Here is a 27,559-nt window from a genome sequence, read left to right on the forward strand (position 1 = left end):
AGGGAATCTTGAGAGTAGTAGAGATAGGGTTACCATACGTCCTCTTTTTCCCGTCCGGGGGGAATTGCCAAAAAGCCGAACATGTCCGGGAAAATGGCGGCTCTGCTCCTCCCCGACTCTTCGGCTCTGTTTAAGAGCCGGGCTGCCTGAGCGCTACCGGCTTCGGGCAGCCCCCGTGCCTCCGGACCCTGCGCCCCCAGCCGGGCACTTCCCCTCCTGGGCTCCGGCGGCGCAGGGTCCGGAGGCACGGGGGCTGCCCGAAGCCAGTAGCGCTCAGGCAGCCCGGCTCTTAAACAGAGCCGGGGAGGAGCAGAGCCGCCGCGGCTGGAGGCTCTGCTCCTCTTCGGCTTTGTTTAAGAACCGGGCTGCCCAAGCACTACCGGCTTCGGGCAGCCCCCCGTGCCTCCGGACCCTGCGCCGCCGGAGCCCGGGAGGGGAAGTGCCCGGCTGGGGGCGCAGGGTCCGGAGGCATAGGGGCTGCCCAAAGCCCGAGCGCTACCGGCTTCACGGTTTGCCGGGCAGCCTCCAGACCCTGCGCCCCCGGCTGGGCGCTTCCCCTTCTGGGCTCCAGCTGCGCTGGGGAAGCGCCGGCCGGGGGCGCAGGGTCTGGGGGCTGCCCGGCAAACCCTGAAGCCGGTAGTGCTGGGGCAGCCCTTTCCCCGTGCCTGGGAGTGGGAGGGAGGAGAGGGCGGAGTTAGGGTGGGGAAGGGGCAGGACTAGGGGGTGGGAAAATGGGCGGGGCCAGGGCCCGCGGAGGGTCCTCTTTTTTTATTTATTAGATATGGTAACCCTAGTAGAGAGATTATTTTACCTCTGTATTTGGCACTCGTGCGACCTCTGCTAGAATCCTCTGTTCAGTTCTAGTGCTCATAATTGAAGAAGAATGTTGCTACATTGGAGAGGGTTCACAGAAGAGCCACAAGAATGTTTAAAGGGTTAGAAAATATGCTTTACAGTGACAGACTCAAAGAGCTCATTTTATTTACTTAACAAAGAGGAGGTGGCATGACTTGCTTACAAAGAGAGGCATGACTTGCTTACAGTCTAAATATCTTCATGGGGAACAAATATTTAATAGTGGGTTCTTTAATCTAGCAGAGAAATGTAAAACACTATCCAATGACTGGAAGTTGAAGCTAGACAAATTCAGGCTGGAAATAAAGCAGACTTTTTTTTTTTTTTTGGACACCGAGAGCAATTAACTACTGGAATAATTTACCAAGAGTTGTAGTGGAGTCTCCATCATGGACCATTTTAAAATCAAAATTGGACGTATTTCTAAAAGATATTCTCTGTGAATAATTTAGGGAAGTTCAGAGGCTTGTGTTATAGATTATCACAGTGGTCCTTTCTGATCCTGGAATCTATGAATGTCTGCATCTTTCACAGTTATATAAATATCAAGACTCAGTGACATGGAAGAGTTTAATTGAGAACTGAGTTTCATCCTCCTCCCACCTATTACTCTTCTCATTTCCAAATCAAATACAGTGGAATCTGTTTACAATTCTCTGTTTATTGTTAAATAAAATGAGATTCTCTCTCAGATAGGTTCAAAGAATTGCAATGTGAAAAGTGGAGTCTCTTTACAGTGATTCTGTGCAATGCATAGAGTGGTTTTTTGATTTTCTTAAAATTTATTTTGTGTGTGACTAGTACTAATTTTTGTGAAAACTGTGTGTGATATTGGATTGATAGCTCTTAACAATAAAGTTCTCAATGTACACAGAACAGTTGCTGATGACAGGTCATTATTTTCTTTACCAAAAATGATTTTATTTGGCTGATACCAACACCACAGGAAGAGATGGGAAATTACATCAGAATGTTCAACAAACAAAGGGAAAAGGAGAAGAAAAAAAGTCCCATAAATGTATCAAACATTAGAATATAAGAATAGCCATACTGGGTCAGACCAATCCTCCACCTCAGCCAGTATCCTGTCTTCCAACAGTGGCCAGTGTCAGATGTGTCACGGGAATGAACAGAACAGGGCAATTATCAAGTAATCCATCCCCTGTTATTCAGTCCTGGCTTCTGGATGCCCAGAACAGGAGGTTGCATCCCTGACCATCCTGGCTAATAGGCACTGATGGATCTATTCTCCATGAACTCATCTAATTCTTTTTTTAACCCAGTTATGACGTTTGGCCTTCACAACACCCCCTGGCAACAAGTTCCATGGGTTGACTGTATGTTGGGTAGAGAAATATTTCCTTATGTTTGTTTTAAACATGGTGACTATTAGTTTCATTGGGTGACCCCTTGTGGTATGTGATGGGGTAAATAACACTTCCCTATTCACTTTCCCCATAATTCATTCATAATTTTATAGACCTCCATCATATCCCCGTTTAGTCATCTTTTCTCTGAGCTGAATAGTACCAGTCTTTTTAATCTTTCTTTATATAGAATTTGTTCCATGCCATATTAATCATTTCTGTTGACCTTCTCTGTACCTTTTCCAACTTTAATATATCCTTTTTGAGATGGTGTATTCAAGGTGTGCATGTACCATGGATTTGTATCTTGACATTATAATATTTTCTGTCTTATTATCTGTCTCTTTCCTAATGGTTCCCAACACAGTTAGCTTTTTTGACGTCTGCTGCACGCTGAGTACGTTTCCAGAGAACTATCCATGATGACTCCAAGATCTCTTTCTTGAGTGGTAACAGCTAATTTAGACCCAATCATTTTATATGTATAGTTGGGATTATTTTTCCCACTGAGCATTACTTTGCACTTATCAACATTGAATTTTATCTCCATTTTGTTGCCCAATCACCCAGTATTGAGAGATCCCTTTGTAACTTTTTGCAGTCAGCTTTGGACTTAACTATCTTGAGTAATTTTGTATGCCTGCAAATTTTGCCATCTCACTATTCACTCCCCTTTCCAGATAATTTATGAATATGTTGAACAGCACAGGTCCCAGTAAAGATCCTTGAGGGACCCCACTTTTTACCTCTTTCCATTGTGAAAACTGACCATTTATTCAGACCCTTTGTTTCCTATTTTTTAACCAGTTACTAATTCATAAGAGGACCTTCCTTCTTATCCCATGACTGCATATTTTGCTCAAGAACCTTTGGTTTGGGGCCTTCTCAAAGACTATTTAGTTTAGGTATTACTGCTAAAGGATACTACATTTCCCCCTCAAAATAATGACTCATCACAAATTATTAGCATGTTGACTGGGTTGCAGTTCAGAGAGCTATTGCAATTTCAGTCTTATTTCCTTGGTTGCCCAGCCATAGCTTTTCTTTCATGTGATGTGGCTGCTGGTCTTTCTTCTCTGATGTTAATTCATTTCACTATTAATTCTCAGGGCTTGCCCTCATGAACATTTAGTTTGTGGAAAGCTTGGGTGTAAACCTACCCCACGTTAGCCTGCCGCAACTAAGTATCCACGTGGACCCTGCTTCTGCCAACTAAGGGTATGTCTACACAGCATTTTAGAGTGAGCATCCCAGCCCAGGTCAAGAAACTTAGCCCTGGTCTACACTGGGGGGGAAAAGGGGGACGATCTAAGTTATGCAACTTCAGCTACGTGAATAACATAGCTGAAGTCAGCATACTTAGATTGACTTACTGTGGTGTCTTCACCACAGTGAGTCAATTACGGCCGCTCCCCGGTTGACTCTGCCTGCGCCTCTCGCGGCGCTGGAGTACAGGAGTCGATGGGAGAGCGCTCGGGGGTCGATTTATCACATCTAGACTAGACACGATAAATTGATCCCCGCTGGATCGATCACTGCCCGCCGATCCGGCGGGTAGTGTAGACATACCCTTAGGCTAGTGGGAATTGTACTACTGCCCTAAAAAAACCTATATAGGCAGTGCTTGTAAGTTATACCTCAGTGCACTGCTGTCTCCTGTGCACTGCAGAATAACAGGCACTGCAACTCCTTGCCACACTCACTTCACAATACATAGAGCATAGCAAGGTGGTGAGGCAAGCAGGTGCAGGGTACCCAGCTGTCGCTCCGCTGACCCCCACAGGCAGGTGGAGGACAGCTGATCCAATCTGAGAGGGTCCGGTTGTTTTCACACCTGACACAACCTGGACCTTAACTGTTGTAGTTGGTCTGTGGGAGTTCATTCCACAGACTCAGACCAACCTTCAAGAAAACTGTCTTCTGCACAGACTTGGATATAAATGGTTTAAACAGTTCCTTCCATGTGTATTTTACTTACCTGTATTAGATTTAATCTGCACTCACATTGCCTAATTGCCGAGTTTTCTTAGATCCTTCTGGATTTCCTCACAATCCTTCTGAGTCTTGACTAACCTAAATAATGTTGTGTTCTCAGCAAGTTTCATTATCCAGTTACTCTTCCAACTCATTAATATATGGCAGCCTTGTTTGTAAGTACATCTTTTTACTACAGCATCTCTTTCCATACTAATTAGCCATTTTTACTCCTTGTACCCTATCTCTTGATCATCTTCTACTCCATGAAATGACTCTGTTCCTCACTCTATAGTAGCAAGCTTTCTTAGATCTATCTTCAGAGGGACTTTATCCAAAGCTTTTTGAAAACATACTGAAACACATACAGCAGCAGTTCTCAACTGGGGATCCGGGGACCTCTGGAGGGCTGTGAGCAGGTTTCAGGGGGTTCACCAAGCAGGCATGGAGTTAGACTCAATGGGGCCCAGGGCAGAAAGCCCAAGCCTGAGCCCCGTCATGTGTGGATGAAGCCAAAGTCTGAGCAACTTAGCTTTACAGGGCATCCTGTGGCATAGGGCCCTGAGCAACTGCCCTGCTTGCTACCCTCTAATGCCGGCCCAGATTCTTATATGCAGAAAAACAGTTGTTGTGAAACAGGTGGATCCTGGAGTTTTTGTAGCATGGGGTGGGGGGTGGGCTCAGAGAGAAAAAGGTAGAGAACCTCTGACGTACTGGACAGAACTCTTATTAGGCAACGTCCTACCTTAAGAGACCAACCTAAAGTATTCCCAAAATACTGAGTACAATTCTGATCTGTCATCAGAACACCTTATTTAATCGGTCAATTTGTCCATTTCTTGAGTGGTTGCTTAAAACAGGTTTTGTTTAGAAGGAAGCTCCTGAGGGTAGATTTGAAAATTCCACCAGAAACAGAGAAGGACTAGGACCTTCTACTAACAGAGAATGAATTCTCAGCTCTCTGAGATTATACATTATATATAATTATTATTTTTATTTTTTTAAATCACCACCACAATGCTACTGTAAAACTATTTTATCACTTCGGTTCCAAACCTCACTTATCAAAGGGTTATTATTCTCTTGTGAAAAGTGATGAAAAATCTCATAAGAAAGAGTTGTTCCAAAAATATGAAGTAAACAATGAAAAGGAAACCAGTATTTATGCATACTTATCCATACAAATTACATATTGATCCAACATATAGTCTCCTTACAATATGACCAGTAAACAATATGCACTATCTAACCAATATATTATATATAAATAACTAAATAAGTAGCACTTATATGCTACATGTAAATGGTAACAATAAGGGACAAACAAATAGTTAAAAATGATTCCTAAGCAATCACCCTCTGGATAACAACTTTTTTTTGACTATTCAAACTTATCTGATACAAAAACATACACTATAGTTCCAATTACCTCAGTTAAAACACCGACTCTTGAGAATAATCATAATTTCATTGCAATAATTCTGATAATGTAAATCAAGATTTCATGCTGAGGGATGATGCTTCTGGTATGGTACAAGAGTGTTGGCTCTACAGGCTACGTCTTCCGCAGTTCTGAGCACGTCTTGAAAGCTGCTGAGAGTTCCTATCTCCTAATGGGTAGTGACAACACTCAGCATGCTGTAGGAGGTGCTTACCACCTTTCAGGATAGGGTCCTAAATGAATGATATGGGTAAGAGAATTGTATTGGAAAGCTGAGCCGTTCAGGCACGTGAACTGCATATTTGGAAATTACAGGGAGTTTTCCTGTATTTTATGAGTTGGAAGGGTGGGCTTGGCCACTAATGAGGGAGCCAGAGGGCAATAATTATTTCTTATCAGACAGCTTTATACTTCCCTTAAATATAGGATGTGAAAAGAAATACACTCAATTTATAATATTGAGGTACATCCTTTTTAGGTTCTGGCTTTGGGGGTTCTGGCTTTGGGGTTTTTTTTTAGAGACAGTTATTTAAAGACTAACAACATAAGTGCTCAGGCAATTATGAAGAAACTTATCTTAGTCTGTTTTTTTCTTTTTAAAAATATTCATTTTTGGGGTGGCTGAGTTTGTTTTTACACAGCAAACTAAGTTGTATTAAGGGGAGATATAGATGTTTAATGTACTGAGTAAATATAGTACAGACAGTACTATATCTAGGATATCTAGTAAATAGGTCTTTTTATGCTAAACAAATTAAAAGTAATTAAATAGAAAAAAGGCCATACCTGGTGCTGATATCCTTCCATGAAGAGCAGTTTCATTGGGCAGGAGATCTTTTGAGTTGGAAGTGAATGGCGATTGTCTAAATGTATCTTCAGAAAAGAAAGGGCTGAGGGGGAAAAAAAATTCTTTTAGTAAACAAAACACTGCCTAGCTAAAGAAGTAAGTGTGACACCTGATCCTAATACTTTTATAATTCATGTTCAATTAAGTTTTTTTGGTGTACAAGACTCCTACTGAAACAGATGCAGTATGTGATGCTGCGTACAGTGATCTTACTTCAGTGGCACCCCGACATCAAATTTCCTATCAAAGTGAAAACTGGGTCTCTAAAATGCTTCAGGATAATTTAGTGACAACCCAACATCAAGCTATGCATCAGTAACTAAGAATTGATTTTTTTTTGTTTTTGTTTTAATTTGTACTCTTCTGTCCAATCTGAACTTTTTTGTGGGCCGGGAGGAAGGAGCAGGATTGTTTTGATTACATCTCTTAATGAGAGCATTTAACGATCTAACCAGTTAAGATAATTAGGAATGGAGTTCTAAGTAAGTCATGAAATACCCTGTCTGGTTCTCTTTTGACGTGGTATTCTGCAACTTAGCTAAAGTTTAGTTGGCTTTCCTCGTATAATTCCCTATCCTGGACAGTATTATAAAATAATCAAATGTAGGAGCAGGAAAAAATTGTTATAACTGACCAAAATGGTGCCTTCTCAAAGACTGCAGAATACAAACACTATTCTGAATTGACTTATATCTGACTTTGAAAATATACTTTCTTTATTAACTGTAATAGTTAATAAGTTAGTTTTGATACTGATTGTCATATGTCATAGAGCAGTTTTGTTTTGCATTCAACTAAAGACATGAACAGAAACAAGACTTGCCTACAATACATTACACCAAAATTAAAATAGAAAAGAATAGTCTATTTGTTGGAAAGTCATTCTTTTCCCTTTGCATGTTAAATATGATTTCACCCAGAACAAAATGAAAATTACATTTAAACCTGATATCTGCTAAATTGAGAATGTATAATAGATAGGGACAACAGTATTTTAAAAGGCATCATGAGGCAGGATGGAGGAAGTGATTTTTTCCAGAATAGGATTAACCACATCTGCATTCTACCATCACAAGTAATTAGTAATTATGTTCAGAACAAACCCACCATACTTTGGGAGAGGGGGAGTTTGGGGATAGCTAAACATTTTCATAGAGTTGATTTGGCCATCTTAAAAAAAATTGATTAAATAGAAATTGTAAAGAAACACATTGCTTCTGTAAAGAACTGGGAACCTTTTCAGGCCAAGGAACAAAGTATTGGGTTTTATGAAGTGTTACACTGCGAGGAGTCCAGACTCAGAGCATACGCGCCAGCAGCATGCCCAAGCAAGTTAATCCTGCTAGTCTGGATACAATAATTGTCAGTCTGAAGACTGACACAGACATACATCTCCTGTCATAATCTTCCCCTATAGAGAGAGGACAATGTGATTTCTACTGATGTGGTCTGAGTGAGAGGCTTGCATTCACAGTGAAAGGTTATTTGCCGTTGGGAAGCTCACTGATAATTACAGTTAAACTGATCTAGTAAACCTTTCTCTACTTTCCCCATTCACTCTCTACTCTCCTTATTGTACTACGTGGACATTATACAGACAGAAGTCAAAGAAGTCTAGTACTCATAGCTGCCAAATTTTGAGCTGCTCCACATCACATTTAATCAGCTAATTTTTATATTTACTAAGGCTGTCAAGCGATTAAAAAAATTAATTGCTATTAATTGCGCTGTTAAACAATAACTAGAATACTATTTATATACATATTTTTGGATGTTTTCCACATTTTCAAATATATCAATTACAACACAGAATACAAAGTGTACAGAGCTCACTTTATATTTATTTTTATTATAAATATTTGCACTGTAAAGATAAAAGAAATATTATTTTTCAGTTCACTTAATACAAGTATAGTAGTGCAATCTCTTTATCATGAAAATGGAACTTACAAGTGTAGAATTATGTACAAAAAATAAACTGCATTCAAATATAAAATAATGTAAAATTTTAGAGCCTACGATCCACTCAGTCCTACTTTCTGTTCAGCCAATTGCTCAGACAAACAAGTTGTTTACATTTGCAGGAGATAATGCGGCCCACTTCTTCAGTGTCACCTGAAAGTGAAAACAGGAACTCTCATGGCACTGCGGTAGCCGGTGTTGCAAGGTATTTATGTGCCCGGTAAAGATTCATATGTCCCTTCATGCTTCAACCACCATTCCAGAGGACATGCGTCCATGCTGATGACAGGTTCTGCTCAATAACGATCCAAAGCAGTGCAGACCAACGCATGTTCACTTTCATTATCTGAGTCAAATGCCACCAGCAGAAGGTTGATTTTCTTTTTTGGCGGTTCGGGTGCTGTTGTTTCCGCATCGGAGTGTTGCTCTTTTAAGACTTCTGAAAGCATGCTCCACATCCCATCCCGATCAGATTTTGGAAGGCACTTCAGATTCTTAAATCTTGGGTCAAGTGCTGTAGCTATCTTTAGAAATCTCACATTGGTACCTTCTTTGTGTTTTGTCAAATCTGCAGTGAAAGTGTTCTTAAAATGAACAACATGCTGGGTCATCATCCGAGACTGCTATAACATGAAATATAAGGCAGAATGCGAGTAAAACACAGAGTAGGAGACATACAATTCTCCCTCAAGGAATTCAGTCACAAATTTAATTAATGCATTATTTTTTAACAAGCGTCATCAGCATGGAAGCATGTCCTCTGGAATGGTGGCCAAAGCATGAAGGGGCATACAAATGTTTAGCAGATCTGGAATGTAAATACCTTGCAATGCCGGCTACAAAAGTGCCATGAGAACCGTCTGTTCTCATTTTCACGTGACATTGTCATTAAGAAGCGAGCAGCATTATCTCCTGTAAATGTAAACAAACTTGTTTGTCTTAGCGATTGGATGAACAAGAAGTAGGACTGAGTGGATTTGTAGGCTCTACAGTTTTACAGTAACTCCTCACTTAACGTCATCTCAGTTAACGTTGTTTTGTTGTTATGTTGCTGATCAATTAGAGAACATGCTTGTTTAAAGTTGCACAATGCTCCCTTATAACGTGTTTAGCAGCCGCTTGCTTTGTCCATTGCTTGCAGAAAGAGCAGTCCGTTGGAGCTAGCTGGTGGGGGCTTGGAACCAGGGGGGCCAGCAGGCCCCCTATCAGCTCCCCTAAGTTCCCTGTGCAGCAGCCGCCCAGCAGGCTATCAATTATCAATTGCCGGCAGTTCAGCTGTCTCTCACCCCACTGCCGTGTGCTGCTCCTGCCCTCTGCCTTGGAGCTGCTCCCGGGAGCCTCCTGCTTGCTGTGCGGGAGGGGGGGGGGGGAAGGGGCAGAAGGGTGCTAATGTCAGGGTGTCCCCCTCTCCTCACTCCTGCCCCCCGCTTCTGTATCCCATCTCCACAGAGCAGGGGGAAGGGACACGACAGGGCTCAGGACGGAGGGAGTTTGCTGGCAGCAGCTGCTGTCTCAACTTGTTGATCTACTTAAAAAGGCAATGTACTTAGAGTGCGGTTGGCATACTTAAAGGGGCAATGCGCGTCCCTCTCTCTCATACACACGGTGTGTGTGTGTCTATCTTGCGAAAAAATTTCCCTGGAACCTAACCCCCCTTATTTACATTAATTCTTCTGGGGAAATTGAATTGCTTAACACCATTTCACTAAAAGTAGCAATTTTCAGGAACATAACTACAATGTTAAGCGAGAAGTTACTGTACATTGTTTTTGAGTGCAGTTATGTAACCAAAAAAAAAAAATTTACATTTGTAAGTTGCGCTTTCATGATAAAAACATTGCACTACATTACTTGTATGAGGTGAACTGAAAAATACTATTTCTTTTGTTTATCATTTTTACAGTGCAAATATTTGTAATAACAATAAAGTGAGTACTGTACACTCTGTATTCTGTGTTGTAATTGAAATCAACATATTTGGAAATGTAGAAAAACATCCAAAATAGAATACCAATTGAAATTTATTAAATATTGTTTAACAGTATGATTAGAACTGCGATTAATTGCAATTAATTTTAATCGATCAATTTTTGAGTTAATCACATTAGTTAACTGTGATTAATCGACAACCCTAATATTTACAAATAATTTGCATGTAACCATAAACATAAGCTTATGGTCAACTCTAAGCAGTAGCTGAAGTAGCGCATGGAGCTGCACAAAACTTGACAGCTGAGGCATGTGCACATGCAGCCCACTAAACAGTATATATTACTGTTCCCCTCTGTGCCATAGTCTTAGACAATGTGAGACTGTTACAGCTATCTTTAGCTCAACCTCAGAGCTTTTAACTCTGTAGGTCCTCTGTTAAACCTCCAGGGTGCTGGCCAAGATGGTGGCCATCACATAAGCAGGGGCACATATAGGAATCAAAGGGCTGTGAGCCTCAGATGCCCAGGACGAGCTATACTTTGTCCAGAGAAAGTAATCCACTGGTAGTAAATATTGTGAGCCCTCCCTTTGCCTTATCCACAAAGAATGAATCTGTTATAGCTTCCAACTATAAAGACTGGCTCTTTTGTTTCAAGCTCTGGTTTCAAGCCACTGGTTCAATCCCCAATGTACTGGTCAAGATGGCAGCCGTCATATGTGCTGAGGATGTCTGGGGTGCTAGGTAGATGGGTGGTGCTGGAAGTTGTCTTGATGCTAGGGTGTTTAGGATGGGTGGGTGCAGGAGGCCATCTGCAGGTCTGAGGAGTAGCTAAGTGCTGGTGGGTGGGGTATGCTTTGGCAGAGGTGGCAGTGGGGAGGCTGAGGGAAGGTGCTTGTAGATATCTGAAAGAAACTGACGGGGACTTAGTGTGGGTATCGGTTGTGACTGGATGGTGGGGGAAGCTGGCTGAGGATGGGTGGAAGTGTATGGGGATGTTACTGGAAGGGAGAGGCCAGAGGCTGAGAGTGGATGAGTGAAGGGGAAGCTGTGTGGTTTTGTCTGGAGGATGACGGGAGGAAAGCTGGGGAAGTCTGGAGTCTGTAATGGGCCCCTCAACTTCTGTCTCTGCCACTGCCTCCTCTGCTTGCTCTTGCTGCTGCTGCTGCCGTCACCACCTCCTCCTGGCTGCTCCTACCCTGCTCAGATCCAGCAGGGGGAGCAGCAAAGGAAGGCAGAGAAGCTGCCTGTTCAGCAGGCACTACAGCAGCCCCTGGTGAACAGTAGCAGCAATTACAGGTCATTCCTGCAGCCCAGCTAAATGCATGGCATGTGCCAGGGCTGCCAAAGATTTTTCATGCAAGATGCGTAACACTGTGCAGTCTTGAGTATTAATTGTAAGCTCAACTGATAAGAATCAGGAGCACTAGAACACTTTACTTGGGTCATACTAGCCCTTACTTGGTGGTGACTAATCAACATTTTAAAATTTTTATTATGTACATTACAGTGGTGCCTAAAATGTGTTAGGTATTTGTAACGGTGTTGGAACCCACCTCTCGCGAGTGCCCCCTTCTGGTTGAGTGTGTCTGTATTCTTTAGTTCTGGTGACCCCTTTCGGTGGTTCTCAGGCAGGTCTTCAGTGACTCAGCGCTCTGGCCGAATCACTGTCTGCATGTTAAACAACACAAATCCCTTCCGGTGTATACGGTTACCCACCGGTGCCTATTTCAGTGCCCCTCTGGTGGTGTCTGTCTCTCTAGCCCTTCCTGGGCTTTGGTCTTTAAGTAGTCCAGCCCTGGTATGTGGCTATACGTATCCCCAGGGCTTCCTGTAGCCCTCCCCAGGCCCTAGCAACCAGCCAGGAGCTCCCTCAATGCTTCCCCAGTCCCTGCTAGCAAACCGTATGGGGCCCTGCTGCTCTTCCAGGCAGCCAGGCCTACAGTCCTTTCTTCTCCTGCTCCAAGCAGCAAATAACTACAGGCAGTCCTCAACTTTACAACGTTAAACTTACAATGAATGGCACTTATGACATTTATAAATTGTCATAATGTTTCGACTTTATGATGTCGGTTTCGACTTTACAGCGCTCGATCCGACATTGTTCCTATGGAAAATTCGAGTTATGACGTTTTCAACTTAATATTCAGGAACCAATTGTGTCGTAAGAATGGTAAAAAGTTCCTGTCCATTAAACCCTACAAACTTATTTCCCTTTAATTGAGCAGATGTATGAGAACATTACGGATAATGGATTCAAAGTAGATGTGAAAAGGCCAGAGGAGTGAAACTTTTTGAGGTGAGCAAATTCTCTCTAGGTATTTACACTTCACTGCATACCTCATACATTTTAGCTTCTAACATGAATTTGGAATTTCTAGGCTCACAGAGCAAAGTATTCATTTGACATGCTGAGATCCCAGCTTATCTTAAATATAAGGCATAATTAAAATACAAAGTCCTGAAGTTAAGCTAGGTACCAACTCCCAGAGAATAAGGTCATCATTAATTCAATGTGCCCTTTTGTTTACTCTCTTAAATGCATACAAAGTGTTCACAAAAAAGTGCTATTCATATAGCCCTTTGGATATATAGTGTACATAATGTATAAATGTTCATTCAAACTGAATGGCAGAGTTAGAAGAGGAGGTTTGGTAAATAAGTGCTTAGTGCAATACAGTTTTTAAAGAGGTCTCCCAGCCTCCATTTACTGAAGAGATCAGGAAGCTCCTTATATCAGGAACACAAGTCACCCTTCCTTATTTAAGCATAAATGCCTTATGGGCTTGTTCTCATGGAACATACTGTACATCAGCCCTCTAAGAACATATAGGCTGGTTGAATCATATGTTAGTTGTCTTAATTCTCTGCCAATTTTGCCCCATTTTCCTAACCCTGACAGTTAGTCTACATCAAATATTTCATTAGCTTTTACCTCATACAATCTGAATAGATTTTTAAAATTCATACCTGAAAGAAACTACGAGGGTCCATCTCAGTGGGACCAAATCACAAAATTGAACTGTTATTTGAGAAGTCTGAGTTTGTCAGGAAAATGAATCACAAGACATGGACCAATACAAAAAAGGTGTTAAAAACTGTACTGTCAGATAATTCCTTACTCACCAATTGTAACTGATATTCTTTTAAGTTATAGTTTACTGAAAAAAACGTTTTGTTTTGCAGAAAAAATAAACTAGGAAAATCAATTTCCAGTGGAATATTTGCACATTTGGTCAGGGAAAGGAAAAATCATTTCCACAGATAGCTCTGGTATGGAGTTTCCCTTGCCAGGGTGCCATCTTGTCTCATTTTATGGCCTCATAATATGCACTGATTTATAGGCCTAATTTTTTTAGTCATATGTTACACTGGGCACAGAAAACTATCTTACATGTATAATATGATATTACAATTGTGAAATGGTGTCATTTTAAAGTATGAACTGCAATGTAAAGTTAACCCATGCAATTTATGCTGCAGCACTACATGGATGCTACTTACCTGGTTGTGGTTCTGATGGTGTTATCTTTAGTGTGATTGTGCTCTTTGCTCACCTTTTCTGCAGAAGAACAAAGATAATTTAAATTAGCATGAGTAACCCATTTTTTCAGATTTTTAATTATTTTATATGCTTGCTGGTTTATACTACAATACAGGAAAACTTTTATCCAATCATTAGAATGAGTTAAAAACACTAGAATCATTTTTATTTTAAACTGTAGTTATCCCAATATTTGCCTTGCTTCATATTTTAGCATCATTATTCACAAATCTTGCATTTGTTCAATTTATGGCAATGAAAATCTTTCTGTGTTCTCCGCTGCTTGCCCCCTCTGTGAGTGGGAATCTGTAAAGCAGCCAGAAGAACTATTGATGTTGCAGCCATCAGGTGCTTATTCCAATAGATGTCGTCCACAGAAACCCTCCTTTACTTTATTTTCAGATCTGTATCTACCAGCTGTCAGGAATTATTTAATTAGCTTTCAAGACACAGGAGCTGAACTCTGGCTTTTCCAAAACAGTTAAAATGTTATGAAACTGCCCTGACTGACAACACGCAAAACCATATTCTAAATCAGTGGTTCCCAAATTTGTTCCGCCACTTGTGCGGGGAAAGCCCCTGGCGGGCCGGGCTGGTTTGTGTACCTGCAGCTCCCATTGGCCTGGAGCAGCGAACCGCGGCCAGTGGGAACTGCGATCGGCCGAACCTGTGGACACAGCAGGTACACAAACCGGCCCGGCCTGCCAGGGGCTTTCCCTGCACAGTTCGGCGGAACAAGTTTGGAAACCACTGTTCTAAATAGCTAAAGAATTCTTGGCCAATACTATGGGGAAGCTTTTGAATTTCAAATGTAAGGCGTAGAAGAAAGTTTCACATTTCTATTATTTTCTATACCATACTAGACTTAACTTTGTGTAAAATCAGAAAAATGTTAGCGATCTTCTTTTGTTCTTTAAATTCTACTTCCAAAGAGCACTGTGGCAGCTATATCTACTGTCTTTACCTGACAGTTGGAAGAGCAGCTCTGAAGCCATCTTCACTGATATATCCTGGCTGAAGAGGTTTCTCTCCGGGAGCACTCGGCCCTCTGGTACCTTTTGTATGTGTTCAGTAATCTCTCTCCCTAATAAAGTGCTGTAACCAACTGTCTGGCTGGGTGAAATTGAGGGCTGGGACTCATGAATGTCAACTTCCATTGGTTCTTCTTTAATCTTTACCATCTGGGTTTCCTTGTAACTTTCAGCTGCAAATATGTTTTAAAATAAACAAAAACAACAAACAAAATTGTTTAATTCAATTAAAAATTGTCAAAGCAAGTCAGGAGGAATAACAAATACTAGTTTTACATATTACTAGGGTATCAGCATAAAAAGGACTGAAAGCAAGTAGCTGAGTATAGTGGTACTGGCCTGGTTTAGATCTCCAGAGGGGAGAGGGGGAATTACTATCCACCACATCCATTTTGATTGAATTGGCCTCGTTAGCACTACAAAGTAATTTTCCCTCTGTTGATATTCAGCCCCTTTTGTCAACTGTTGGGAATGGGCTACATCCACCCTAATTGAATTGGCCTCGTTAGCACTGACCCTCCCACTTGGTAAGGCAACTCCCATCTTTTCATGTGCTGTATATTTATACCTGCTTACTGTATTTTCCACTCCATGCGTCTGATGAAGTGGGTTATATCCCACGGAAGTTTATGCCCAAATAAATTTGTTAATCTCTAAGGTGCCACAAGGACTCCTTGTTGTTTTTACTGATACAGACTAACACGGCTACCCCTCTGAAACCTATCTGAATTATATTCATGAGACTATTTTTCTAAACAGAAATGGGAAGATAGCCCAAAAATGTATTTTTGTTTTTAAAAAACTATAGTTATTTAATTTACTGTCTGTGGGCACTGATTAGTCAGTCATAGTCTAATTGGCCAAGGTTTTTGTTTTTTTTAAATTATGTCACAGCTGTACACCAATTCCCAAAGGGCAACGAGCTGAAACCTCATCACACACACACAAAGTTATCCTATGCACATGTTAAGAGCAAATATATTAGAAGGAACATTTTTATGCCTCCTCTTTCTTAAAACCCATTTTCTATAACAGGCATAGGAATTTTCTCTTAAAACACTACAAACCCATAGTACCCTTCCTGCTCGACTCTCCAAATCCAATTTTTCCCTCTTCTGTCTTCCCCAGTGCCCTAAAACTTGGCCTTCTAAATTAAGAAAATGAGGTGATAATCTAAAAACCAATTCTCAGTTCAGTTTTCTACAGTGTAGTTACACCTAGATTATTCTTAAGTGCTGCGATGCAGCTGCAGGGTGAAGTGACCATATCCCCTTGAAATACTGGCTACCGTCCATTTCAAAAGGACCTCAAAGGCTGCACTTTAAGGCAGCTTGATCATGGGACACCAAAATACCTATAAAGCAGGTGGGCTGCTCTGAAGTGTAATTTCACTTTAAGAACCTGAACTGACAGTTGGTTCCAGACTTCCACTTCAGTTTTTTCAATTATAAACAAAGTTTAAAGGAGAGTGGAAGGCCCTAAGGAGTGTTTGGTTTTGAAACACCTTTTAGTTTCCACATTATTAATTATAATTTTAATTTTTAAAAAATCAAAATCAGAACAAATCAACATTTCAATGTTGTCCAGATTGAATGATTCGACTGACCAGATACATTTCTCCCCCCACAAAAAAATTCATTTTGCAGGAAATTTTGGAATATCCAGTGGGATGGAAATTTCCATTTTGAACTGCTCTACTCCAGAGCTTTGGCTTCCCTACTGATAAGGTTCTTTTTGACTGCAGCATACCATAAAGAAGTTGAAGAGGCCTGGTCTATGATGGTGAGAAGGCCAAAAATTATTCTTCTCATTGACTTATAGTATCCACCAAACTGTATCTAAAGGAACTTTTCAGATTTGTAAGTCAACCAGTGAGAATGCTTTTTCTCCACAGACCTGACAACCTCCCTCCTACTTTGCTCAGAAAACTGAGAATCCATGACAGCCTCTCATTTGCAGGAAGCATGTTCATCATTCTTCTTCTCAGAACTAAGCCCACTCTCAATAACAAAAGGTACTATAATCTTTTTTTAAAAATCTGTGCCCCAATTTAGACGCATATCCGTACAGGCTTGCCAGAGTCAGCAGCAAATGTAATGCCCATTTCTGACAGAAATAGAAGTAGTCAATGACTTTCTCAAAGGTGGTAATCAACCACCAGGAAGCATGAAATACTGTGATCTAGCTTCCAAAAATCAATGGTCGATGCCCACATCATCAACTACCATCTGCTCCCGTTTTTCCTAGGAAAGAGAGAGTGAACTGGCTCTAGCAACAGCTGACCTCTTCCAACCTGGCTTCAGGCCAAGTTACAACCGGCAAAGCATTGGTAACATGGACGGACAACTTCACAGAACTGAACAGAAGCAAAACAACAACGTTGATGCTCTTTGATGTGAGTTGCTTTTGACACAATCCACCACGAGGTGCTGCTTCACCTACATGTCCTGGAAGGAGTGGATTTAAATTGTGTTTAGCTAACTGTGCTCTTTCCTTTCCTTATGATCACCTAGAGTGATGAAAGCCAGCTGTTACTCCATCATTAGACCTCTGACATACAGTTTCACAAGCCTTAATTCTGTCACCCTTCTTGTTTAGTATTAGAGGACATCATGAGATAAATATTAGCCATGATGACAGCAATAGATTTGATAATATGTCTCTCTACCTATTTAGATATTTATATAGTCTCATCACCATGGTATCCAAGCACCTCACAATCATTAACGGATTTTTATCTTCACAATACCCTGATGCAGCAGGGAAGTATTATTTCCATTTTACAGATGTGGAACTGAGGCACAGGGTAGATAAGTGAATTGTCCAAGTTCACACAGGAAGTCTGTGGCTGAGCCAAGAACTGAATCCTGGTCTCAAGTGCCCTATCTACTAGGTCAGTCTTCCTACATAAATGCAGCTCTGCAGCTCTTACACTTAGCACAAAGTGGCCCAGATATTTTAGCATATGTAGGAAATTAGAGCCTGGATAAAGAACAGCTGGCTCAAATTGACCCCTGAACAAACAGAAGTAATACTAATTAGAAGAGAAACTCTTTGAGGAACTAGTAAATTCCACTTCCTTACCATCTGAAGTCTGGTAGCTAACATTTTGTAACATTTAGTCATGCTAGATTCATGACTAACACTGGACATCCAAACAATGGCAGTAACCAAAAATGCTGCCTTCCTTCTCTGGCTAGCATGAAGACTTTGTCCATTCCTTTCAGATGATGAAATCTGTCTCAGCAGTCCATGCATTTGTCAGCTCCAGTCTAGAATACTATAACTCCCTATGTGGCTCTAGACAAAAATTCAATCTGCACTGGCTCTTGTTCACTTCCAGATTCACTTCATAGTCTGATGCTGATCTATAAATCCCTTAATGGGACAGGGCCACACTATCTCAGTTATTACACTGCATTCCAAAACCGGTCAAGGCAGCTATAATTGTCCAGCACATGGTACTGGGAGAGCCCTGGTCTTCCCAGATCAGCATTCCAGCCTTTCAAAGATTCATAGAGTTTAAGGCAAAAAGGGACCATTAGCTCATCTAATCTGACTTCTTGTGTATTTCAGGCCATTAAATTTCACCCAGTTATCCCTAACTTGTAATCTCCTCAAAGAATGAAATCAAGTTTATTTGATGTGACCTATTTTCCATAAAACCATGTTGACTAGCATCAATTATATTACTATAACTTAATTATTTACCAATTGAACCCGTTATTAGCTTTTCCATTAAATTTGCCTGTGATTGAGATCACACTAAACCAGTCTATAGTTACTTGAATCATCCCACTTGCTCTTTTTGAATACTGGAAAAACATTAGCTCTCTTCCAGCCTTCTGTTAAGAATTAACAGCAGCAGCCCAGAGATCTCCACAGCTAACTCTTTTACGACTGCTGAGTGCAAGTTATCTGGGCCTGCTGATTCACAATGTTTATCCCTAGTAGATGTTTACCATCCTCCTTAGTTACTAATGGACTGAAAAGTACTTCATCTTCCTCATGTGACAGGCGTACATCAAACTGCTTCTTTCTGAATACAAAACAGAAATATTTATTGAACACTTCCTGCCTTTTGTGCATCATCAACAATTTTACCTAGTAATAAGCCTATACCATTGCTAGGATTTATTTTGCCCCTAATGTACTTAAACTCCTTCATATAGTCCTTACTGCCAGCTATGGATTTTTCCCTGTCATTAGCTTCCCTTATCAATTTTCCTCATCGTGAATTCTAATTTATGCTATTTCCTATTTGTTGCCTCCTTTTTCCATTTGTTAAAATAAATATTTCTAACTGTTGCTTTCACTTTGTCACTGACCAGGGTGGGCTTTTAGCCAAAGTTGTCCTCTCCTCTTTCTTGATTGTAGAATCATGGCTTTTTGATCTAATAAACTCTTCTTACAGAACTTCCATTTTTTGTCCAAATTTTCCTGTCTCAATCTCAATTTTACCCCCCAATCAATTTCATTCATAATTTTCCTGTCTTTCCTCATTGTCTGAGTTCACCACACAGGGCCGGCTCTGGCAAGCCTCCGGCCGCCCCCCCAGCGCAGCAGGGGAGGGCGGCCGGAGCTCTGGGGGGAGGGCAGCGAGCCCCAGCCGGGGCTCCGCTCTCCCCGGCGCTCTGGCCGCGGGGGGGAGGGCGGCAAGTCCTGGTCGGGGCTCCGCTCTCCCTGGCGGCCAGAGCGCCGGGGGGAGGGCGGCGAGCCCCGGCCGTGGCCCCGCTCTCCCCGGCGGCCAGAGCCGGAGCACCGCACCGCCCCCCTCCAGGTGCCGTACCAAGCACAAGCTTGGTGGACTGGTGCCTGGAGCCGGCCCTGTCACCACAGCACCATGGTGAGCTGTGTGTGCAGTGTGGTACTAATAGGCATTTGTGGGACAGAATATTAATTGGTGTAGACAGTAGGAGATCATAGCTGCCACTAACCTGTTCCCGGGGGAGGAGGAGGATACAGCCTACTAGTGAGGTTTGGAAGGGTAGGCAGTTCCTCTTTGCCAATCTTTTCTTCGAAATGTAAGGATATTAGGGATGTTTTTAAAAATAAAAACCACCCTATAGCTGTTTCAAGTTCAGTTCACCAACAAAAGTACACTGGTTCAACTAACTTCACTTGGTAGTTACTCTGATTCTGCCTCTCTGTTTCCCCCTGTGCCAATGAAGGATGTGTTTACATAGTACCTTCCTTGATTTCCATTTTTCTCTAATCTTGGCCATCAAATCTTCAAGCTCTGCCATGCATTTTGTCCTGAATTCCTAAATATTTACAGAATATTGTAAGGTAGAATAACATGGTTCAGCCATTCACGATGTCATGCAACCCCAATATAGTCCTAGTGTTTTTATGTGGCTTTAGTACAAACATTAAGTTTTCATAGAGGAACCTTTTTCATGCAAGATCAAGTTGACTTATTCACCGATTCCTGTGTATTTCCCTAGATTGTGGAACTGGAAGGGGAGATTGTTTGTTTTGGGGTTTTTGTTGTTGTTGTTAAATGGAGAAAAGAGGCTTTATTATTTGCAGCACTAATAGAAATGAAGCTAGCAGTTAACAGCTACTTGGGAATGTTCCAAGAATGATTTACATGAAGTGTTTTCTATTATTTCTTATGACAACCTTTGTGCATTTTTTGAAAAAATGCCAAACTGATAAAAATCTCCACCATTCATGACCTACCTGATTTATTTCAGACTTAAGAACATTTTATATTGAGTTCTCAATGGAAAGCCAGGTAGAAATATTATAATTCAATACTATTTTTTTCTCTATCAAGCATATTTCTTCTCTTTCCCTAAAGCTTCTCTCTTCCTCTTATTATAAGCCATAGAAAATTGTATCAATGGTGAAGGGTAAAAAATAAAATATAGTGCACTGAAAGTGAACTTGGAAGGTTTACATCAGTTATCATTATTAATCAAAATTTCAGGTAACTTGGAAAACAAATATGTTCCTCAGATGTGTGACATCCAGAGTTCTGGGACCAGCCTCCAAATTTAGGTGAAGAGAGATGGGCTAACCTTTGCTGCTCTGCATCTCTTTCAAAATATTCTATTTCTGTTTCCATTCCATACAGTTTAATCCCCTGTCCTGCTTACCCTTTTGATTGAGAGACACCAACATAAGCCGGGTAGAGGCAAGCATGGAATAATACACGCGCTTTCTTTCTCTCATGGTCAGGGGAGACTTCCACAGCTCAAGCTAACTTTACACATTTGAGATATTTCTCTCTTCCTTCCCTATCTTATTCTAGGCCTCCATGCCATCCTGTCAGAAAAAACAAACATGAGTCATGCCTTAGCCTCTTTCCTAACAACAAAGCAAAGAAAAAGTGATACATAGCTAGACTGTAATTTTATCACAAGACCTGAGTAAGGGGAAGCACATAGTCATGTTGTCCAAGCAGACGATCAGGGATCATGTTGTCACACTGAGTCACAACATGGTCTCTGGTTCATTCTTGCCCTGGGGTTAGGTGGTGAAGCAATATGAGTCAGTATTACTCGTGGCACAAATTACTACTACTTCTGCACCTGCTCAGCTTTGCTGGCCCACATGGTCGGGGAGGAAATGATGTCAAGTCTCTGCCCACTCCCTACTCACTTGCACAGGTGGACAGTAGTACTGCGTGGAAGTGGTTTTCCCCTGCATGCAAGGGAGTAAGAGGCCCCTTGCACCACTGCATAGCTTTACAGATGGTCAGAATTCAGCCCAATGTTATTAGGAATGAGGTTGGCACATTGAAAAGACTAAGATTGAATATGTAACAGAATGACTACTTTGATTTTTCTTTTCTTTTGCATTACACCTGGGTAGCTGGGCAGGGTTAAATTACCATCACTTTTGCATAATAGTTTATGCACTATTCATTCAACTTTGATGGCCAAATTAACTTGTAGCATGACAGAGCTGTTCTCCTGGTCTCCAAAATATAGTCTGTTGTTCACTTAAAAATACACTGGATGAAGCACCATAAAAATATTGCAGAGAACAATTGTCTATGGGCAGTGGATGGACTAGATCAGTGGTTCTCAAACTTTTTGTACTGGCAACCCCTTTCACACAGCAAGCCTCTGAGTGCAATCCTGCCTCCTTATAAATTAAAAATGGGGGGGGGGGGTAATTTTAATTTAATTTAACTGGGGCTGTCAGCTCCACGCATGGCAGGGCTGACAGCTGGAACCCCGCCAGGTATGGGGCTGACAGCTTGCGACCCCCAAGCAATAACCTGGTGACTTCATGAGGGGTCACAATCCTGCAGTTTGAGAACCCCTGGACTGGATCAGGGATGGCCAACCTGTGGCTCCGGAGCCACATGTGGCTCTTCAGAAGTTAATATGTGGCTCCTTGTATAGACACTGACTCTGGGGCTGGAGCTACAGGTGCCAACTTTCCAATGTGCTGGGGAGTGCTCACTGCTCAACCCCTGGCTCTGCCACTGGCCCTTCCCCCACTCCACTCCTTCCCATGCCCTCGCTCCTCCGTACCTTCCCCGCAACCTCCTGCGCACCACAAAACAGCTGATCGGGAGGTGTGGGGAGGGAGGTGGAGGAGCTGATTGGTGGGGCTGCCTGTGGGTGGGAGGCACTTGGAGCCGGGGGTGGGGTGCTGATGGGGGGCTGCTGTCGTATTACTGTGGCTTTTTGGCAATGTACATTAGTAAATTTTGGCTCCTTCTCAGGCTCAGGTTGGCCACCCCTGGACTAGATGATCTAATTTTGCACTGATTTTCTGTTGCTAACTTACATGATGCCCAACTAGTTTAACAAAATAAGGGAAACTTATTGCATCTATGAAAGCACTAACATCAAACCTCCAAAGAGTTGTTACTTTACACAGCAGTAAGCCTTTCAATCAGATGACCCATAAAACCCTCACGTACAGCTATTCATATCAAGAGAGACTATTTTCCACCTCAGTCATGAAAATAGAGTACTGCATATGGTTTATTTTGGTCTGAAGTGCATTCATTATAGGTTACAGGCTCTTTTGTGTTCATGAACACATGAAATTGTAAAGAAGTAACGTCCAAAAAAACCAAACCAAACCATAAGGGAGATCCGAACAGTCAAATTGTAGCACAATGCACTGCCATGGTGAGTACACAGATCAGCATTCAGCTCCAAAGATTTCTCCCAATCCCCCAGGCAGCAGGGCCTGAGAGTTGTGCAGAAATCCACTCTAAAGCAACGCCCCCTCTGCTCTATTCAGAACCAGTACTGACTAACTTCAGAAAGACCATGTCCAAGTTTCTTCCATCAAAAGGTGGGCTGCCACAATGAAGAGCCATTAAGGTAGAAATAAAGCGGAAAAGAGGAAGACAAGTAAAAATGATCACATAAGATTTCATTCCAATAAAATAAGCCTTTACTATGAGTTCATTGCTTCCATAGTATCTTAAAATAGAAATGGAGCTAACTCATGAACTGTCAGCTCATACAAAGTGTAAAAAGCCCACCAATGTTAAATTACTGAGATTACACTGCCTCCATGCAAAATAAAATTAGTATGAATATACCAATAAACCTACTTTGTATAGCATCTTTCATTTGACGATCTCTAAGCATTTTACACATGGTGGGGAAAATGATGCCCAGCAATGGCTATTTCTTTCAGCTTATACTTTATAAAAATACATTTTATTTACATAGAGACAGTCTGAGTCTCATATCAATTTCACACCAGTGTAACTCTCTTGACTTCAGTTGGCAGTTACTTATGTACATTGGTGCAAATTCAGAATCAAGCCTATATGGTAGGGCTGTTGATTAATCACAGTTAACTCACAGGATTAACTCAAAAAAATTAATTGCGATTAACCGCAGTTTTAATCGCACTGTTAAACAATAGAATACCAATTTAAATTTATTAAATATTTTACATTTTTCTACATTTTCAAATATATTGATTTCAATTACAACACAGAATACCAAGTGTGCAGTGCTGACTTTATATTATTTTTATTACAAATATTTGCACTGTAAAAATGATAAACAAAAGAAATAGTATTTTTCAATTCACCTCATACAATATCGTAATGCAATCTCTTTATCGTGAAAGTGGAACTTACAAAGGTAGATTTTTTTGTAATGTAACTGCACTCAAAACTAAAACAATGTAAAACTTTAAAGCCTACCAGTCCACTCAGTCCTACTTCTTGTTCAGCCAATCGCTAAGACAAACAAGTTTGTTTACATTTACGGGAGATAACGCTGCCGGCTACTTGTTTACAATATCACCTGAAAGTGAGAACAGGCGTTTGCATGGCACTTTTGTAGCCAGCATTGCAAGGTATTTACGTGCCAGATATACTAAACATTCGTATGCCCCTTCATGCTTCGGCCACCATTCCAGAGGACATGCTTCCATGCTGATGATGCTCGTTAAAAAAATGAGTTAATTAAATTTGTGACTGAACTCCTTGGGAGAGAATAGTATGTCTCCTGCTCTGTTTTACCCACATTCTTTATATATTTACCCATATATTTCACATTACAGCAGCCAGTCTCAGATAATAACCCAGCACATGTTGTTCATTTTAAGAACATTTTCACTGCAGATTTGACAAAACACAAAGAAGGTACCAATGTGAGACTTCTAAAGATAGCTACATCACTCGACCCAAGGTTTATGAATCTGAAATGCCTTCCAAAATCTGAGAGGGATGAGATGTGGAGCATGCTTTCAGCAGTCTTAAAATAGCAACACTCCGATGTGGAAATTACAGAACCTGAACCATCAAAAAAGAAAATCTTCTGCTGGTGGCATTTGACTCAGGTGATGAAAGTACTTGTTTGTCTGAGTGACTGGCTGAACAAGAATTAGGACTGAGTGGACTTGTAGGCTCTAAAGTTTTCCATTGTTTTATTTTTGAATGCAGTTATTTTTGGTACATTATTCTACATTTGTAAGTTCAACTTTCATGATATAGAGATTGTATTACAGTACTTGTATGAGGTGAATTGAAAAATACTATTTCTTTTGTTTTTATAGCACAAATATTTGTAATAAAAATAAATATAAAGTGAGCATGTACACTTTGTATTCTGTGTTGTAACTGAAATCAATATATTTGAAAATGTAGAAAACATCAAAAAATATTTAAATAAATGGTGTTCTATTATTGTTTAACAGTGCGATTAATCATGATTAATTTTTTAATCACTTGACATGTAGGGATATAAAAGAAGGTACTAACAGTGATTCCCCCAAGTGACAGTGACCCCCTCATAATTTGTCCCCCACACTTAAAATCCAACAGTTTCACCAAGTACAAAAATCTCTTGGGTCTTCTGATAAAATTTGTAAGCTACTGTCTGTAGAAACCATTGATTATATCTATCCTGTGAAAGATACTTTATTACTATGTAAAAAGAACAGGAGTACTTGTGGCACCTTAGGCTTGGTCTACACTACCCCCCTAATTCGAACTAAGGTACGCAACTTCAGCTACGTGAATAACGTAGCTGAAGTTCGAAGTACCTTAGTTCGAATTAGTTCGAACTTACCTTGGTCCACACTCGGCAGGCAGGCTCCCCCGTCGACTCCGCGGTACTCCTCTCGCCGAGCTGGAGTACCGCAGTCGACAGCGAGCACTTCCGGGTTCGACTTATCGCGTCCAGACTAGACGCGATAAGTCGAACCCAGAAGTTTGATTTCCAGCCGTCGAACTAGCGGGTAAGTGTAGCCAAGGCCTTAGAGACTAACAAATTTATTAGAGCATAAACTTTCGTGGACTACAGCCACACGAAAGTTTATGCTCTAATAAATTTGTTAGTCTCTAAGGTGCCACAAGTACTCCTGTTCTTTTTGCGGATACAGACTAACACGGCTGCTATTCTGAAACCATTTATTACTATGTAAAACTTACAAACAAGTTAATTGACTTTGTTCTTGAAGGAATTGAGACAATGTAAAAAACACTATAAGCTGCTAAGTGACGTTCACTTCATTCAACGGCTCCTAGGACAGACCCTCACCTTCTGTGATTAAAGGGCCGGGAGTCTCAAATGAATTAGCACCCCCCCCCAAAAGTGGTGAAAATAGTAAATTAAAATATGGTTAAGATATGAAATGTATGTTAATAAATGCTTGATGTACATAAATGGTTAGCGAGGTGCTAGCCTAGAAAGGGAGTATCCATCGGCCGAAGAATGTGTCAAGTAGGACCACCAAACAACCCCCTGAGGGTAAACTGGAATCCACCCCATCACCTGGAAGGATAAGAAACACAAACTTTGGACAGTGTGAAGCCACCAGGAATGTGCCATCTGCTGATTGAGTCAGAAACAGCAGGATAAAACAGTTCCCATAGACTAACATAGGAATTAATTCCTATAAGAATGGACTCTAAAGACTGATGACTTTGAGTCTCTGGTTCTGCTGCCAACCTCCAGGAGCATCAGGTGCACCTGACACAGACTCGCTCCATCCTCATGACTAAGATACCTGGCCAGTAACTTGGCATGAGCAACTTCTAGGCTGGTAACTATAACACCTATACAAAACTTGAATGAATAATTGTGTGAATGAACCTCTCTCTCTCTCTCTCTCTATATATATATATATATATATGTGTGTGTGTAAAAAATAAGTAGTCAAACAACGTTGTTTACTTTTATCTTTTGCTTTATCAGTATATTTACAATAAATGAGGCATCTTTGCCTTATCCCTCTTAATAAGATCTTGCTGGTTTTTATTTTATTGGTATAACAGACAGCCCTACTATATAGTTATTTAAAACATCATGAATCAGGTAGTAAAGGCTAATGTTCGCAATACCATAAGTCTCCAAAAATTTGGTTTCCAGAGTAATTTCAGATATTCTACCTCAGACCTAGAATCTTTGTGTCTGATAACCAAGAGCCTGAATTACCTGATTATTAGCTGGGATGTCAGTCAGGTTCACATGCCAACTGGCAATTTTGGGGAAAAAATCTTCCTTGAATGTCTGATAAATTTGATTTGTGCATTAGTTTTCACAATCAAAAGGACAGGAGTAACTAGTAGGTCAACTTGTACTGACTCTTCAAAAGCATTCAATATGGTGAATCAGGCATTTTGTTATGCTAATTGTTCTGATTTGCTAGAAATAAACATGCCCTAAGACAGCTTAAATAAACCCTTAATGGTAGGAAACAGTTGGTGAGCCTCAGAGGTTCAGCTTCAGAGCCACAATAAGTAACATCTGATATTCCCTAGGGCTCTGTGCTTGATGCTTTTTTCCCCTTACTGATGTTTTATGTAAGGCAATGTTGATAAGGCTGGAATCAATGCAACAGGGTTTTGCATAAAAGAACAAAATTGGAAAATGGCTAATGTTTTGAGTTTCCATTTTAACAAAATCTCATGCTGTAGCATTTTATAACTAACAGATCCAATTTAGTAACAACTAGAACTAGAAAAAACTGGCAAAGGGAAGTAAACCACCAACATAAGGATACATCAGATTCACGCAATACACATTTCACTTCTTCTTTTTAAAATTATAAAACTGTGGATGCTAATTTTAGAGATTCTGATTACAGGATTATCAACCCCTTAAGATTAAAAAAATATAACTGAAAAGTGTTTTAAAGTCTACACATGCAGTGAGCAATGT

General features: G+C 40.9%; 1 protein-coding gene across 5 annotated transcripts in view; it reads right to left on the reverse strand.

Annotated features, from left to right (window-relative positions):
* ZNF827 (zinc finger protein 827) overlaps window positions 1-27,559 on the reverse strand; it is a 149,227-nt gene that overhangs the window by 45,741 nt on the left and 75,927 nt on the right. For all 5 annotated transcript variants that reach the window (XM_065597777.1, XM_005284283.5, XM_005284282.5 and 2 more), the window contains 3 exons: window positions 14,885-15,124; window positions 13,881-13,938; window positions 6,424-6,527 (listed from right to left, as the gene is read on the reverse strand). In XM_065597777.1, coding sequence (XP_065453849.1) covers window positions 6,424-6,527; window positions 13,881-13,938; window positions 14,885-15,124 — 402 coding nt within the window. The remainder of the gene's footprint in view (window positions 1-6,423; window positions 6,528-13,880; window positions 13,939-14,884; window positions 15,125-27,559) is intronic.

Source organism: Chrysemys picta, chromosome 5 (assembly GCF_011386835.1).
Source record: "Chrysemys picta bellii isolate R12L10 chromosome 5, ASM1138683v2, whole genome shotgun sequence".
Lineage (NCBI taxonomy): Eukaryota > Metazoa > Chordata > Testudines > Emydidae > Chrysemys > Chrysemys picta.